At 48.6% G+C, this 17,871-nt stretch overlaps 1 protein-coding gene across 5 annotated transcripts; it reads left to right on the top strand.

Moving 5' to 3' along the window:
• The first annotated feature begins 1 nt into the window (after position 1).
• On the top strand, positions 2-17,423 carry LZIC (leucine zipper and CTNNBIP1 domain containing). 5 transcript variants are annotated; one of them, XM_062190408.1, is made up of 9 exons: positions 2-71; positions 465-697; positions 7,591-7,785; positions 10,619-10,727; positions 12,725-12,860; positions 13,161-13,259; positions 15,430-15,525; positions 15,693-15,774; positions 17,304-17,423. In XM_062190408.1, the coding sequence occupies exons 3-9, from the start codon at positions 7,644-7,646 to the stop codon at positions 17,360-17,362; spliced, it is 723 nt and encodes a 240-aa protein (XP_062046392.1). In that variant the 5' UTR covers positions 2-71; positions 465-697; positions 7,591-7,643; the 3' UTR covers positions 17,363-17,423. The 5 variants fall into 5 exon arrangements, with proteins under 5 accessions (XP_062046392.1, XP_062046391.1, XP_062046394.1 ...); XM_062190407.1 differs by lacking the exon at positions 2-71 and having other exon boundaries at positions 431-697; XM_062190410.1 differs by lacking the exons at positions 2-71; positions 7,591-7,785 and having other exon boundaries at positions 431-607.
• Positions 17,424-17,871: the final 448 nt, after the last annotated feature.

Here is a 17,871-nt window from a genome sequence, read left to right as displayed (position 1 = left end):
CCGGGGGACCGGAAGTGGGGGCGTCGGGCGGAAGTGCTCCTCGCGCGCGGTCGGGCCGGTGTGGCCCTCAGGTAGGCGGGGCTCGCGGCTCCGGGCTGGGATCGGAGGGGCCCGGCGGGAGGCGAGAGGGGACCCCGGGGGCCCGGGGAGGAGCTCTGGGGTCTCCTCAGAGAGGACCGGAAGGCGTGGCGGGGGCGGCGGGGGCGCGGCGACCTCCGGGGGCAGCCGGGGCCTGGTGCGGCCGGGCCGCCGCCGGAGCTCCGTGCCGGGCGGGGATGGGACCCGCGGCCTCACGGGCGTCGTCGGGAAGCCGCCGCTGCCCGCGGGGAAGAGCCGTGCCCTCCGCCCTCCCCTCTCCGTGCGTGTCCGGTTGCGGGGTCTTCCGCCGTGGAGGTCCGCGGGCCGTGTCCGGCCGGGTCCCCGGAGTGAATGAAGCTCCGAGCTGATGCTTCCCCTCTCCCCAGCCGCCGCCGGGCCTGCGTGGTTTGAACCTTGAGCCTCCCTGGTCCCGATGAGATTGCGCCTTCTCCAAGTGTCTGACGCTCGGAGCTGCGGCCGCCGGACGGTGGTGCGGACGGAGAGCGGTCAGCGGGGCGCTGAGAGGCAGGTGAGCGTGGACCGGACTCCAGGTTCCCGCCCAGGACCTGAGCCGCTGCTCCGTCTTCCGTGCACCTGCCTCACCGGCAGGGAATACTAGGTAAGACCGGCGAGTTAGTCTTTCCGGAGAAATCAGCGTTTAATGCCAGGGGTGTGAGCTTTTCTTTTCTTTTCTTTTCTTTTTTTTAAGATTTATTTACTTATTTGAAAGTCAGAGTTACACAGAGAGAGGAGAGGCAGAGAGAGAGGTCTGCCATTCACTGGTTCACTCCCGAGTTGGCTGCAGCGGCCGGAGCTGTGCCGATCCAAAGCCAGGAGAATCTTCCGTGTCTCCCACGCGGGTGCAGGGGCCCTATGTTCTGGGCCATCCCCTACTGCTTTCCCAGGCCATAGCAGAGAGCTGGATTGGAAATGGAACAGCCAGGACTCAAACCAGCACCCATATGGGATGCCGGCCCTGCAGGCGGTGGCCTTACCTGCTATGCCACAGTGCTGGCCCCCATGCTTTATTTTTTAAAAAGATTTATTTATTTATTTAAAAGAGTTAGAGGAAGAGACACAGAGATCTTCCATCCATTGGTTCACTCCCCAAATGGCCATAGCAGCCAGGGCTGGGCCAGGCTGAAGCCAGGAGCCAGGAGCTTCATCAGGGCCTCCCACGTGGGTGCTGGGGCCCGGGTACTTGAGCCATCTTCTGCTTCTCAGGCACGTTAGCAGGGAGCTGGATAGGGAGTGGAGCAGCTGGGACTTGAACCAGTGCCCATACTGGGTGCCAGTGTAGCAGGAGGTGGCTTACCCCCCTGCACCACAGCAGCAGCCCAAGCCTTTGTATGCTTGGAGTAGTTTTTGGAATGTCCCTTCTGTGTGAGGTGCTAAGAAGGCTAAGACAAGAATCAGACTCATTTTCAGCTCTCCAGACAACAAATAATATTTACAATAAAATTACATATAGTGCGTGCAGAAATCAGTGCTAAATAGAGAATAGCATGTGGTCTGCAGAGGAAGAGGCAAGCAAGTCTCATTATGCAGTTACAGTTATTTACCCAGTGCTTGTGGTCTGCTCAGGCGTGTACTACATGCTGATGTATAAATAAAAGATAAGGCCCCTGCTCGCAAGTAATCCACAAGCTCGTGACTGGCAGGAAATCGAGGAAGGCCTTAGGAAAAAGGTGACGCTTGAACTATACCTTGAAGAATGGACTTGATAGAAAGTGCAGGCTCGGAAGGGGAAGAACATGCCACGGTATCTTTTAGAATAGCAAGTAATCCATTATCTCTAGGAAATTAACTCTGAAAAGGTGTGTTCATCTTGGGTTTGCCTTGACTTTTACAGGGAATTTCAACAGACTTAAAATATTAATGGGAGGGGCCTGTGCTATGGCACAGTGGGCAGAGCCTCCGCCTGTGGCTCCTGCAACCTATAATGGCATCAGTTCTAGTCCCTGCTGCCCTATTTCCAATCCAGCTCTCTGCTATGGCCTGGGAAACCAGAGGATGGCCCAAGTGCTCGGGCCCCTGCACCTGCATGGGAGACTGGGAGGAAGCTCCTGGCTCCTCATGGTTTCGGATTGGCCCAGCTACAGCTATTGTGGCCGCTTGGAGAGTAAACCAGTGGATGAAAAACCTTTCTCTCTGTCTCTCATTCTGTAACCTCTCAAATAAATAAATAAAATCTTTAAACAAATATTAATAGGAAGAGACATTTTCAGGGGAAACTCACTAAACTTCCACATGAGCATAGCTACAATAAATCACATGTGAGGGGCAGGTGTTTGGCGTAGTGGTTAGGACATCACTCGGGGTGCCCACATCTGGTACTGGAGTGCCTGGACTTGAGTTCTGACTCTACTCCCCATTCCAGCTTCTTGCTAGTGTAGACCTTGGGAGGCACCAGGTGATGGCTCACATGGGATACCTGGATTGAGTTCCCAACTCCTGGCTTTAGCCTGGCCCAGCACCAGTTGTTGTGGATATTTGGGGAATAAACCAGTGGGTGAGAAATTTCTCTCTGTGGCCACCTGCTTCTGTCTCTTTTGCTATCTCTCTTACAAAATAAAAGAAATAACCCTTCCGGCTATAACGCAGCTTTTAAAATATTTGCATATTATTAATGATCATAGATGACTTAAGTCAATTTTAAAAGATAAGCTAGTAAGACAAGATTTTCACTTATTCGTTTTTTTTTTAATTCTTATTTATTTGAGAGACAGACACAAAGAGAAAGGGAGCAGTTTCATCCTCTCATTCACTCCCCCAAATGCCTGCAACAGCCAGAGGGCAAAGCCTACAGTGGGGAATCAGTCAGGGGCTCCCACTGTGTGGCAGGAAGGAGCCCAACCACATGAACCTCCCAGGGTGCTCATTAGCTGAACGCTGGGAATTAGACGCAGGGACTCTGTTGTGGGATGAGGATGTCCTGACTGGTGACTTCACGGCAAGGCCAATCTATTTTGAATAAACAGTCATACAGGAATCATTTCCATTGAAGTTCACGTGTGATATCAACGGGTAATGATTTCTTCATGTGCAGGAAGATAAAAATGCTTTAATAAGTGACCCTACAATTTGAATTTTGATGAGTGCCTGATGTTAGGTACTTCCTAAAGTAAATGTAAATTCAATTTTTGTAAATGGCAGACTTACTTGCTGTAAATGTTAAGGTATGAATACAATATCAGCAGCTTTCCTCTACACCAGAGGTAATCAGAAGTTATAGGGGCAGACATTTGGCACAGCCATTAAGAGACCACTTGAGGCCGGCGCCGTGGCTCAACAGGCTAATCCTCCGCCTTGCGGCGCCGGCACACCGGGTTCTAGTCCCGGTCGGGGCACCGATCCTGTCCCGGTTGCCCCTCTTCCAGGCCAGCTCTCTGCTGTGGCCAGGGAGTGCAGTGGAGGATGGCCCAAGTGTTTGGGCTCTGCACCCCATGGGAGACCAGGAGAAGCACCTGGCTCCTGCCATCGGAACAGCGCGGTGCGCCGGCCGCAGCGCGCTACCGCGGCGGCCATTAGAGGGTGAACCAACGGCAAAGGAAGACCTTTCTCTCTGTCTCTCTCTCTCACTGTCCACTCTGCCTGTCAAAAAAAAAAAAAAAAAAAAGAGACCACTTGAGACACCCACATCCCTCGTCAGAGTGCCTGGATTCAGTCTCCGCTCCACTTCCAGTTTCAGCTTTCGACTGATGTGGACCTGTGAGGCAGCAGGTGTCCTTGCAGCCAGCCAGGAGAGCTGGGTTGAATTCCTGGCTCCCAGGCATTTGGGGAGTGAACCAGCAGATGGAAGATCTTTGTCTTTCCAATAAAAATGCATTATTTAAAGGAAATTATAATAGCAAAAACCTTATTTCCAATAATAAAAAAGGCAAACACTGAAGAGTCAGTGTTTAAGACCTTTGTAAACGGGCAGGCATTGTGGGGCAGCAGGTTAAGACTGCTTGGGATGCCCACATCCAATCCCAGAGTGTCTGGGTTCCAGCCCCAGCGCTGCTCCCAATTTCAGCTTCCTGGGTTTTTTTTTGTTTTTTGTTTTTTTTGACAGGCAGAGTGGCCATAGGATTAGTGAGCCGCGGCGCCGGCTAATTTTTTTTTTGACAGGCAGAGTGGACAGTGAGAGAGAGAGAGACAGAGAGAAAGGTCTTCCTTTTTGTCGTTGGTTCACCCTCCATTGGCCGCTGCGGCCGGCGCATCGCGCTGATCCGATGCCAGGAGCCAGGGGCTTCTCCTGGTCTCCCATGCGGGTGCAGGGCCCAAGGACTTGGGCCATCCTCCACTGCACTCCCGGGCCATAGCAGAGAGCTGGCCTGGAAGAGGGGCAACCGGGATAGAATCCGGTGCCCCGACCGGGACTAGAACCCGGTGTGCCAGCGCCGCAAGGCGGAGGATTAGCCTGTTAAGCCATGGCGCCGGCCTCAGCTTCCTGTTAAAGCACACTTAGGGAGCAGCAGATATCGGCTCAAATGGTTGGGTCACTGCCATGCACCTGAATGACCTGGTTGGAGCTCCAGGCTCCTGGCTTTCCTTAAGCCTAACCTTGACTGTTGCAGGCATTTGGGAAGTGAACCAGCAAGTGGGAGATTCTCTGTTCTTCTTTGTTCCTCTGCCTTTCAAGGAAAGAAATACATCTTTAAAAAAATCTATGTAAATAAAACAATACATATTTATATATTTTTTAAAAGATTGATTTATTTAGGAGCTGGCACTAATGTGATGTATTGGGTAAAGCTGCTGCCTGTGGCACTAGCATCCCATATGAGTGGTGGTTCAAGTCCCAGCTGCTCCTCTTCTGATCCAGCTCTCTGCTATGGCCCGAGAAGGCAGTGGAGGATGACCCAAGTACTTGGGCCCTTGCGCCTGCGTGGGAGGCCCATAAGAAGCTCCTGACTCCTGGCTTCAGATTGGCTCAGCTTGTGGCCATTTGGGAAGTGAACCAGAAAATGGAAGACCTTTCTGTCTGTCTCTTCTTCTCTCTGGATATAGCTTTACCTCTCCAATTAATAAATAAATCTTAAAATAAATATTACTAGAAAAATAAAAAATAAAGATTTATTTAATTAGCCGGCGCCGCGGCTCACTAGGCTAATCCTCCGCCTTGCGGCGCCGGCACACCAGGTTCTAGTCCCGGTCGGGGCACCGGATTCTATCCCGGTTGCCCCTCTTCCAGGCCAGCTCTCTGCTGTGGCCAGGGAGTGCAGTGGAGGATGGCCCAAGTGCTTGTGCCCTGCACCCCATGGGAGACCAGGAGAAGCACCTGGCTCCTGCCATCGGATCAGCGCGGTGCGGCGGCCATTGGAGGGTGAACCAACGGCAAAGGAAGACCTTTCTCTCTGTCTCTCTCTCTCACTGTCCACTCTGCCTGTCAAAAAAAAAAAAAAAAAGATTTATTTAATTAATTGAGAGGCAGAGTTACAGAGAAAGAAGGAAAGACAGATTTACCATTCACTGGTTCATCACCCTAAATGACTGCAATGTCCGGGGCTGGTTCAAGCTGAAACCAGGAGCCAGGAATTCCTTCCGGGTCTCCTACGTGGTGTAGGGGCCCAAGCACTTGGGCCATCCTCCAGTGCTTTCCCACACACATTAGTAGGGAGCTGAATCACAAGTGGAGCAGCTGGGACTCGAACCAGCACCCATATGGGATGCTGGCATCACAGGTGGCAGCTTAACCCGCTATGCCACAATACCATCCCCAACAATACTTTTTTTTTTTTAACTAAAGATCATAAAAGAAATTTTTGCTCAGCATTGTGCTGCTTTTTGAGGGGAGAGGATAAGAGGAAGAAGGAGCAAAAACTGTGGAGCCTCTGACGCGTATGAGAATTCTGATGGTACTGGGATGGGATGGGATGGGACGGCTGGATAAATCAGAAGGGAGGCTTCTAGAATCTTTTCTTCTATGGATTCTTTAAAAATTTTTATTTATTTATTTGAAAGGCAGAATTACAGAGAGCAGAGACAGAGAGACAGGTCTTCCATTCGATGGTTTACTCCCCAAATGGCCCCAACGGCCACAGCTGTGCCAATCTGAAGCCAGGAGCCAGGAGCTTCTTCCAGGTCTCCCATATGGGTGCAGGGGCCCAAGGTCTTGGGCCACCTTCTGCTGCTTTCCCAGGCCATACCAGAGCTTGGATTGGAAGTGGAGCAGCCAGGACTCAAACTGGTGCCCATTTGGGATGCCGGCACTGCAAGTAGCAGCTTTACCTGCTGTGCCACAGTGTTGGCCCCTCTTCTACTGATTTTTATAGTTAAAATGATATGATGTGTCATGTTTAACACATCATGTCCTGTAAATGTCAGCTATCTTTTCTAACTCCTCACGGGCTGGGTTCTATCTAAACATCATCTTCGTTTCAGGGAATGAAGTTCACCTGGAAGGCTAGGGAACTGAGAATGCAGTATGGGGCCAGCATTGCGGCACAGCAGGTTAAGCCATGCTGGCATTCCACGTCAGAGTGCCAGTTTCAGTCCTGGCTGTTCTGCTTTTAATCCATCTTCCTGCTTATGTGCCTGGGAAAGCAGTGGATGATGGCCCAAGTACTTGTGTCTCTGCCACCCACATGGAGGACCTAGGTGGAGTTCCTGGCTCCTGGCTTTATCCTGACCTCGCCCTGGCTGTTGCAGGCATTTGGGGAGTAAACCAGTGGATGGAAGATCTCTGTCTTCCCCAGCCCCTCTCATTCTGCCTTTGTAATAAATAAATATTTTTTTTTAAAGCGCAGTACAGTTTGGGTAGCACAGTTGGCTGTCTTCTCGTCCTCCCTACTTTTCTATGCAAGGAGAGACAATAGAATTCCCCAGGTGGCTTCCCTGGGGTCTCTCCGGCTCATCCTGGCAGATTCCACATGGAGGATTGTGGCTGCAGCTCTAGGCCACAGTCTGCTTTGTGGTAATAATTGTAGAGACATGCACAGTGATTTCAGAAGCTGTCCTCAGGATCTCAGTAGCCTCACTGTGCTCAGTAACTTGGAGACCCCCATTGTCCACAGATAAACTTCGTCCCCTGCCTGAGTCCTGCTCAGGGCCTGTCAGTCAGGAATCACCCCCGAGGTGGTGCCTAGCGCTGGGGCCTTTCCTTCTCAGATGTTAACTCACAGCTGAGGGGCCAGGGCTGTGGCGCAGCAGATCAAAGCCACAGCCTGCAGTGCCGGCATCCCATATGGGCGCTGGTTTGAGTCCCGGCTGCTCTACTTCCCATCCAGCTCCCTGCTAATGTGCCTGGGAAAGCAGCGGAGGATGGCACAAGTCCTTGGGCCCCTGCACCCATGTGGGAGACCCAGAAGAAGCTCCCAGCTCCTGGCTTTGGCCTGGTCATTGGAGAATGAACCAGCGGATGGAAGATCTCTCTCTCTCTCTCCAACTCTGCCATTCAAACAAATAAATAAATCTCTTAAAAAAAAAAAAAAATCACAGCTGAGCTCCAGGAGGTGTCTTCAGTGTGATGATTCAGGGCAGAAAACTTGATTGACTGATTGTTGTGGATGGTTGTATCTCTCTCAGGAAGAGAATTCCGTGCTAGGGGAGTCTCACAGACAAGCAGGAAAACTACTGGAATGTGGCTGTCCATCTGGATAAGGTCCTGGAGAGGAGAGTGCATCAAAACCGAGAAAGTGGTTCAGAAGGCCAGCGGTCGGTGGGCCCAGGCACATCAGCAGGCAGGCCTCAACACTTCATTGTCTATATACAACGAATCAGGTCTCATTAAAGAAACTTTTAAATTAAAAAGCCAGAGCTGATGCAGTGGTATAGAGGTTAGGTCTCTACCTTCAATACCAGCATCCCATAAAGGCACCGGTTCAAGCCCTGGCTGCTCCACTTGTGATCCAGCTCCCTGCTAATGTGCCTGGGAAAGCAGCAGATGATGACCCAAGTACTTGGGTCCTTGCTACCCACGTGAGAGTCCCAGGTGAAGCTCCTGGCTTTGGCCTGGCCCAGCCTCAGCTGTTGCAGCCATCTGGGGAGTGAACCAATGGATGGAAGATCTCTCTCTGTCCTCTCTCTGTAGCTCTGCCTTTCAAATAAATAAATCTTTAAAAAAATTAAAAAGCCTAGGTAAGGAGAGCAGTGCATTCTTTGATAAGAAGATTCAAATTTCTCCCTTTTTGGTAATTTGTAAATCATTTTAATTGCATGTTTTTATTTTTTAAAAAAACTTTACTTGAAAGGCAGACTTAGAGAGGTAAAGACACAGAGAGAAAGGTCTTCCATCCGCTTGTTCACTCCCCAAATGGCCGCAACAGCTGGAACTGAACTGATCTAAAAGCCAGGAGCCAGGAGCTTCTTCTGGGTCTCCTGTGTGGTTGCAGGGCCCAAGCACTTGGGCCATCCTCTGCTCTCTCAGGCCATTGCAGAAAGCTGGATTGGAAGTAGAGCCTCCGGGTCATGAACTGGTGCCCATATGGGATGCTGGCACTGTAGGCGGCGACTTTACCCACTATGCCACAGTGAGGGCCCCTAGTTGCATGTTTTTATCAGGTAAGAAATTAGCTAGTTTCTCACATCTTAGTCTATTTGAGAGGCAGGGAGAGAGAAAAAAAAGCTCGCATTCTCTGGTTGCCTCCACAGATACTCAGGGCTGGGGCAGTCTGAAGCTGGGAACAATGACCTCAATCTAAGTCTCCCATGTACATGACATGTACAGCTTCCTAGGGAAGCTGGAGTAAGAAGTTGAGCTGGGGGGGCTGGTACCACGGTGCAGTGGGTTAATCCTCTGCCTGCGGCATTTGCATCCCATGTGGGCACCAGTTCTAGTCCCAGCTGCTCCTCTTCTAATCCAGCTCTCTGCTGTGGCCTGGGAAAGCAGTAGAGGATGGCCCAAGTGCTTGGGCTCCTGCACCCATGTGGGGTGCTGGGAAGAAGCTCCTGGCTCCTGGCTTTGGATTGGCGTAGCTCCGGCCGTTGCGGCCATTTGGGGAGTGAACCAATAAAGGGAAGACCTTTCTCTCTCTCTCTCTCTCTCTCTCTCCCTCTCACTGTCTGTGGCTCTACGTCTCAAATAAATAAATAAAATCTTTAAACAAAAAAAAAAAAAAAGAAGAAGAAGAAGAAGAAGCTGGAGCTGGGCACTGGACCCAGACAATCCGAAGTGGGACACAAGTGTCTCGTCTAGCATCTTTTTTTTTTTTTTTTTTTTTGACAGGCAGAGTGGACAGTGAGAGAGAGAGAGACAGAGAGAAAGGTCTTCCTTTGCCGTTGGTTCACCCTCTAATGGCCGCCGCGGTAGCGCGCTGCGGCCGGCGCACCGCGCTGTTCCGATGGCAGGAGCCAGGTGCTTATCCTGGTCTCCCATGGGGTGCAGAGCCCAAGCACTTGGGCCATCCTCCACTGCACTCCCTGGCCACAGCAGAGAGCTGGCCTGGAAGAGGGGCAACCGGGACAGGATCGGTGCCCCGACCGGGACTAGAACCCGGTGTGCCGGCGCCGCAAGGCGGAGGATTAGCCTGTTGAGCCACGGCGCCGGCCTCGTCTAGCATCTTAACCACTAGGCTGAACACCCACCCCTCAATAGAACTTTGTTTTTTATTTTCATTTACCTGAAAGAATAATAGAGAAAGACACAAAGAGGGAGGTTTCATCCACTGGTTCACTCCCCAGATGCCTGCAACTACCAGGACTGCCAGACCGAATCAGGAACCTAGAACTGCAGGTGACAGAGGGAGAGGAAGAGATCAGCCATTCAATGGTTCACTTCCCAAATGCCAAAGCCTGGAGCCAGGAACTCCATCTGCGTCTCCTAGGTGGCTGGGAGGAACCCAAGCATGTCAGCCATCGTCCCAGGCACATTAGCAAGGAGGTGGATGGGAGATGGAGATGGGCCTGGATCCCCAGCACTTTGATAAGGGATGTGGGTGTCCCTGTTGCACCGTTGTCTCTGCTCCATACAGCTACATCTGATATGATTTCCTTATATGTTTTCCACTATCAAATTTGGGTTTTTTTAATAGACTTATTTTTACTTATTTGAAAGGATGAGTGACAGAGACAGAGAAAGAAATCTTCCATCTGCTTATTCACTCCCCAAATGGGGCTGGGCCAGGCCAAAGCCAGGAGCCTAGAACTCTATTTGGGTTTCCTATGTGAGTGGCAGGGCCCAGCTATTTGGACCATCTTCTGCTGCTTTCCCAGACATGTTAGTAGGGAACTGCTTTTCCTAGATACATTAGCAGGAAGAGGAGCAGCTGGGACCTGAACTGGCTCTTTGACATGGGATGTCATAGACATCACAGGGGGCAACTTAGCCCATTGCACCCCAACACTGGCCCATCAAATTTGTTTAAAGTAAGATAAACCAAAAGTGAAAACATCTTATCTATTTGTTAGGCCAATTAAGAAGGTCATCAGGCATTTTTGTGGGGTGTTGTTCTTACATGAATTTAAACTTTTATATCCACATTGAGATTTTCTTCACATAACTGTCTCTACCTGTAGCTAAGAAATAGTATAGCTTATTTTTTATTGCATCGATATGTTGAATCTCTTAAAATGACAAATTATAATATACTATATGTGGGTTTATCGGTCTATCTAGAGATTAAAATGGCTTCCAGAGGAAAGACAGAGACAAGCAAATTAAAGCAGAATTTAGAAGAACAGTTGGACAGACTGATGCAGCAGTTACAAGATCTGGAGGAATGCAGGTAATAGTCTAATTGTGTGCTGTTGTGGTGTGATGGCTCTTCCCTGCAGCTACACTGAGAGCTCCCTGGGTGCAAGCCATGTGTGATTTTGGTTTCTCTTGCAGGGCTCCTCACAGTGCTTTGTCTGTTGGAGAGGTGACCTCAGTGCAGGCCTCACAGTCATAATGACTGGGATGTGAAAGTGTTCTGATTACTGAATAAGTGCATGTGAACTTGGGCAAAATATTTAACAACCATCAAGTGGAAATAAAAACACCTACCGTGTCTTTATTGCAGTATTTAAAACATCCCTGGAGCCGGTATTGTGGCACATTAAGGTTAAGCCACTGCCTAGGACTCCGGCATCCCAGATGGGAAGCAGTTCAAGTCCCAGCTGTTCCACTTCCAATCCAGCTCCCTGCTAATGCACCTGGGAAAGCAGCAGAAGTTGGCCCAAGTACTTGTGCCCCTTCAACCACATGGGAGACCTAGATGAATCTCCTGGCTTTGGCCTGACCCAGCCCTAGCTGTTGTGGCCATTTGGGGAGTGAACCAACAGATGGAAGATCGATCTCTATGTGTGTGTCTCTTCCTCTCTCTGTAACTCTGGCTTTCAAATAAATAAATCTCAATAAATAAAACATCCTCGCCTGGTGTGACGCTGAGAAGATGCTACTTGAACTTCTAGTGTGTGGTTTTAGCTTTTCCTGCTCGACAGACTAAGACTGTTCATTGCAGTTTTTTGGTTTACCTATTTTTATTCATTTGAAAGGTAGAAAGACAGAGATAATCTGCTGGTTCACTCTCCAAATACCTGTATAAGCCTGGGCTAAGCAGGCTGAAGCTAGGAGCGCAGAACTCAATCCAGGTCTTCCTGGTGGGCGGTAGGCCAGGTACTTGAGCCATCCCGTTACCTTCCAGGTGTGTATTGGCCGGAAGCTGAGATCAAACTCAGATCTGGGACTCAAACCCGAGTACTCATATATGGGATGCAGGCATCCCAAACAGCATCTGCATTGCTGCACCAATTGCCCACCTATTTTTTTGTAGTTTTTAAAAAGCTTGCAAGATTGTTGCAGTCTTATAAATCTATAAATGAAGGGGCCACACAATGCTTGACCTAGGGTAGGCATTCAATAAATGGTAGGTTGTTTGTAGTAAGGTTTTTTGTTTTGTTTTGTTTTGTTTTGTTTTTTTGACAGGCAGAGTGGATAGTGAGAGAGAGAGAGAGAAAGGTCTTCCTTTTTTGCCGTTGGTTCACCCTCCAATGGCCGCTACGGCCGGCACATCGCGCTGATCCGAAGCCAGGAGCCAGGTGCTTCTCCTGGTCTCCCATGCGGGTGCAGGGCCCAAGGACTTGGGCCGTCCTCCACTGCCTTCCCGGGCCATAGCAGAGAGCTGGCCTGGAAGAGGGGCAACCGGGATAGAATCCGGCGCCCCGACCGGGACTAGAACCCGGTGTGCCGGCGCCGCAAGGCGGAGGATTAACCTGTTAAGCCACGGCGCCGGCCTCTAGTAAGTTTTATAAATGACTTGTTCAGGGAATAAAAACGGCTTCTAATCTGGCAAGTACTGCATTACTGTTATATTGCAAGGAACACAAAATCTTTCCTACCATTGATGTGATGATGATTGTAACAACAGCCGTCTATCACATACCTGTTTGCCAAGCAGTTTCCGTCTCCTTTAATGTGCATAGCAACTGTTCGTTGGTGGCATCACTCTCCAAACCCTTATAGATAAAGGAACTAAGGCATTGCTATGTTCAGTATCTTGTCTAAAGCCATAGGCTGCATAAGGGAAGTCAGAAGTGTTTTGTTAAGTGTGCTTTCATTGTAGGAAAAGAAATATATGTAATTGTACATGGCAGGAATATGCCCCCACTACCTTGTGAACACATCTGTGATTAGCATTGTGACATTTCTGTCCAGCCTTTGTCTAGTGTGTAAGTGCTAAGATCTGCTTTTTTCACTTGGAACTGTGTATCTTTCTATGTTACAATGTTTACTGTACTTTAGGGAGGAACTTGACACTGATGAATATGAAGAAACCAAGAAGGAAACTCTGGAACAACTAAGTGAATTCAATGACTCGCTGAAGAAAATTATGTCTGGAAATATGACTTTGGTAGATGAACTAAGTGGGATGCAGCTGGTAAGCATGACTTACTTAGATCAGTGGCAAAGTTCAATTCTTGTTTTCTTTTGTAAGTGTATTTCATATAGAAAATGTGTCCTTTTGGGCTGTCACTTCTAGATGAGTGTCTGCTTATGTATAAAACAGCATATCCTTCCAGATCTTCATTGAGTTAAGTGTTGGCTCCTGTAACGTGCACAGAAATGTTTGCAAATGAAAATGGCAGACTGAGCATTAAAGACCGTCTGAGAGTTCCGGCCGTGCGGCGGCCGGCTTGTTGGAACGCTTTCCTTAGTTTCTGCCTTCTTCTGCGTCCAGGCTATTCAGGCCGCTATCAGCCAGGCCTTCAGAACCCCCGAGGTCATCAGATTGTTTGCAAAGAAACAGCCAGGTCAGCTTCGGACGCGGTTAGCAGAGGTAACGTTTCTTTAAATTGTTCTGGTTTCTGTGTGTGCTTTTTTTCCTAGCCTAATAATTTGCTGATTATGATAGTTTACAGTTTAAAAATTGGCCTCTTGATTTTTAAAGCCACAACCCACAATTTTCTGACAAAATGAGCACTTTGAGCAATTACAGTTGGTAATGAATGCAGAGGTAAACAGTCGCTGGCAGTTTCAATGGCCACTCACCACTTCTACTTAGACCGTTTCTTTGATGCTTTGCCGTTTACTTCTGCAGCTCTAACTTGAAGTCCCTTTGAGAATTCATTAGCACCATTGTTTCTATGCATGTGTGGCCTATCTCATCTGAGAATTTCAAGCATTTTTATAAATCTGATACTTCCACAAATGTCTTTATAGACTTGAATGTAATTAAGGATTAACAAATAAGGGGATGATGTTGTAGTGTAACAGGTGCAATGCTGACATCCAATATGGGTGCTGGTTTGAGTCCTGGCTGCTCTGCTTCCGATCCCGCTCCCTGCAAAGTGCCTGAGAAGGCTTTAGAAGATGGCTCCAGTGCTTGGGCCCCTGCACCCATGTGGGAGACCTGGACGAAGCTCCTGGCTCCTGGCTTCTGCCTGGCCCATCCCTGGCCATTGTGGCCATCTGGGGAGTCAACCAGCAAATGGAAGATATATATCTCTCTGTGTGTCCTTTTATGTATCTCTGAATTTCAAATAAATAAGTAAATCTTTTTTAAAAAAACATTAGTTGTACCTACATGTATTTCAGTAGCATAGTCTTTAAGGACATAAGGGATAGGTGTTTGGCCAGTGTTTAAGTCACGGTTTGTGATGCCTGCATCCCACGTTGGAGTGCCTGATTCGAGTCCTGCTTCCAGTTCCAGCTTCCTGCTAATGCCCATCCTGGGGATCAGCAGATGGTGACTGAATTACTTGGGTCTCTGCCACCCACATGGGGGACCTGCACTGAGTTCTGGGCTCCTGGCTTTGGCCTGGCCTGCCCCAGCTCTGTCTGTCGTGGACATCTGGGGAGTAACCAGAGGATAGACGTTCTATCTCTGCCTTTCAGATAAAATGAAAATAAATAAATAAAATTTTTTATAAATACAGGGTATAGATTTGGGTCAGGCTGACTGGATTTCAGTCCCTGTTCCACTTGCTAAAATACGTGACCCCAGGCAAGTTATTTTATTGAACCTCTTGTACCTCAGTTTTCCTGTCCAAAAATGATTATAAGGATCAAATGAAGTAATGTACAAAAACACTTAGAATAGTACCAATGTGTAGAATATGCTATTAGTGTTTTTTGGTGGCAGGAATAATTTACTAGTTTTTAAATTTATTTGCGAGACAGAGATAGATACAGCTCCCAAACACCTGTAGTGGCCTGGGCTGGGCCAGGCTGAAGCTGGGAGCCCAGGAGTCAATCCAGGTCTCCCATGTGGGTGACAGGAACCAGATCACTTGAGCCATCACCGCTGCCTCCAGCATTAGCAGGAAGCTGGAGTCTGGAGCTGGAGCCACATATTGAGCCCAGGTGCTCTGATGTGGGACACAGGGGTCATCACCAGTGCCTTAGATACTAGACTATGTACAAGCCCACGTATGGGTAAACCAGTTATGTCATTCACAGACCACATTTCTGTTTAAAAAATGTTTTTTAAAATAGATTTTTAAAATGTATTTGTAAGGCAGAGTGACCAGGAGAGTGGAGAGAGAGATATTCTCCATCCAGCACCCTGCTGAAGCCAGGATCTCCGTCCAGATCTCCCGTATGTGTGGCAGGGACCCAAGTCTTGGGCCATCATCTGCTGCCTCCTAGGCACATTGGCAGACAGCTGGTTGGGAAATGGAGGTGGGACTTGCTTGCATCCCAAGCAGCAGCTTAACCTGTGCTGCAGCACCTGCCCCAAGAAATGAGTTCTTAGAGGGTAGCTTCTCTAAAGGAAGCTACTGACCTGCCGACTCCAGGGGAGTTTATCACTAACACAGTAGTTATGATTAGCATTAAAATTCATTAGAACTGCATAAGAGCATTTCTATCATGCTTCCTTTGGGTTATTTTTGTAGTTCTTTATATTAATCAGCTAGAGGATTCTTTCTAAGGAATCTGAAAAGCTGATTTTGTGCACTGGATGTCTTTCACTGAAGTCACACATGTCTTGCTTTCATCTGTTGTAGATGGATAGAGACCTGATGGTAGGAAAGCTGGAAAGAGACCTGTACACACAACAGAAAGTGGAGATACTAACAGCCCTCAGGAAACTGGGAGAGAAGGTACCAGTATTTCATTTCATCATGGACTTGAAGAGACGCTGCTAAGTATCTGTGCAGAGGTTCTCCCTCCGTGATCACAGTGGTGGTCTTCAGACATTCTTGACTGTGGTTCCTAGAACCACTTCTGACATTTGAACCCTGTCTATGAGGCTTCGTTTCCTTTTCAGCTAACTGTAGAGGATGAGGCCTTCTTGTCAGCAAATGCAGGTGCTCTGCTTAGCCAGTTCGAGAGAGTCTCTGCGGACCTGGGTGAGTGCCCTTGTGTACTGCAAGGTGGACATGTGCTCGTGCTCCACATGGACACAGGTCATCGCTGGGCTGATGTGGTGACCTTGCTGGAGCCCACCAGTGAGGCCAAGATTGTTTCCTTATAAATCCATTGTGTTGCTTCTATTTCCCAACACTTTTTAATTATTTATTTACTATCTTTTTTTTTTTTTTTGACAGGCAGAGTGGATAGTGAGAGAGAGAGAGACAGAGAGAAAGATCTTCCTTTTTGCCGTTGGTTCACTCTCCAATGGCCACTGCGGCCAGTGCATGGTGCTGATCTGAAGCCAGGAGCCAGGTGCTTCTCCTGGTCTCCCATGGGGTGCAGGGCCCAAGGACTTGGGCCATCCTCCACTGCACTCCCGGGCCACAGCAGAGAGCTGGCCTGGAAGAGGGGCAACCGGGATAGAATCCGGCGCCCCAACCAGGACTAGAACCCAGTATGCCGGCACTGCAAGGTGGAGGATTAGCCTGTTAAGCCACAGCGCCGGCCTATTTAATATCTTTTTTAAAGATCTATTTATTTATTTGAAAGTCAGAATTAGAGGGAGGGAGAGACAAAGAGCCATTTGGTTCATTCTCCAAATGGCTGCAATGGCCAGGGCTGGGCCAAGCCAAAGCCAGGAGCCAGGAGCTTCATCCGGCTTTCCCATGTGGGTGCAGGGGCCCAGACTTGGGCCAACCTCTGCTGCTTTCCCAGGCCATAGCAGAGAGCTGGAACAGAAGTGGAGCAGCTAGGACTCAAACCAGTGCCCATGTGGGATGCTAGCACTGCAGATGGTGGCTTTACCCACGTGCCACAGTGCTGGCTCCCCCAAAATTTTTTAATTAAAAAATGTGGGGCCAACGCTGTGGTGCAGTGGGTCAAAGCCCTGGCCTGCCTGCATCCCATATGGGTGCCAGTTCAAGTCCCAGCTGCTCCTCTTCTGATCCAGCTCTCTGCTATGGCCTGGGAAAGCAAGTAGAAGATGGCCCAAGTCCTTGGGCCCCTGCACCCACATGGAAGACCCGGAAGAAGCTCCTGCCTTCGAATCAGCGCAGCTCCGGCCATTGCAGCCAACTGGGGAGTGAAGGAGCGGATGGAAGACCTTTCTCTCCCCACCCCCTCTCTGTCTCTGTCTCTGTCTCTGTCTCTTTGTAACTCTTTCAAATAAATAAAATAAATCTTGAAAAGAAATGCAGCCTAAAGTTTTCAAATGCTTGTCAGCAAAATATATCAGTGAACTAAAATTTTATTCTATTTTATAGAATTTTATAACTTTATATAATTTTATATAGAATTTTATAGTATTTTATAACTAGTGCCGGAGCAGGATTTGTAATCAGTCACCTCGTTGCTGGACTGTTTGTGCAGAGGAGAGGGAATCGAGGTGGCCGTGGGGCGTCTAGGGGTCAATGCACTGATCATGGCGGCAAATTCTAATTCCTGTTTTAGTGCCTGTGTGTCAGATTTTTCCATCTTTACCTGAGATTTCAAATAACCTTTTTGTTTATTATGTGTCTTTCTTCAGGCTCTGGAGATAAAGTCCTTGCACTGGCAAGTTTTGAAGTCGAAAAAACAAAAAAATGACATGGCATGGAAGCTCATGACATGGGTCACATCCTTATTAAACATTGTATTTTCTTCCTGAGGAGTTTGAGTCATTGCAAAGAAACAGATTCTCTAAATGCATTAATTGCCCAAGAAAAGGTGACATAAAAACACCCTTGTGACTTCTGCTTGTGCTTACTGTTGTGCTTCGTGTAGGGCTACCTGTTTAGGTGATCCCAGATTTGCTGGGACAGAGGGACCACTGGGCTTTATTTGTGATGGTTTTTCTGCTTAACAGAGACAACAAAAAAATGGACTTCCCGTTTTTATTTAGGCTTCTTGTTTTTCAGTGCTTTTAGTGGATGAAAAGATGTGAACTATGGATCCTTTGGTGGTCCTAGCTTACCCACTCATGGGAGTAAACAGCACGGAAGATGGGCCTCATGTGTGTTCATAGAATTTTAGAGCTCTGTTCCATCTTAGAAGTCATTTTCCTTTTACAAACAAGGAAACAGACTCAGAAAGCAAGCTGCTTCTTAAAGTCACTC

This window comes from Lepus europaeus, chromosome 5, assembly GCF_033115175.1.
Source record: "Lepus europaeus isolate LE1 chromosome 5, mLepTim1.pri, whole genome shotgun sequence".
In the NCBI taxonomy this organism is placed as follows: domain Eukaryota; kingdom Metazoa; phylum Chordata; class Mammalia; order Lagomorpha; family Leporidae; genus Lepus; species Lepus europaeus.
This window is presented reverse-complemented; position numbering and strand designations above follow the sequence as displayed.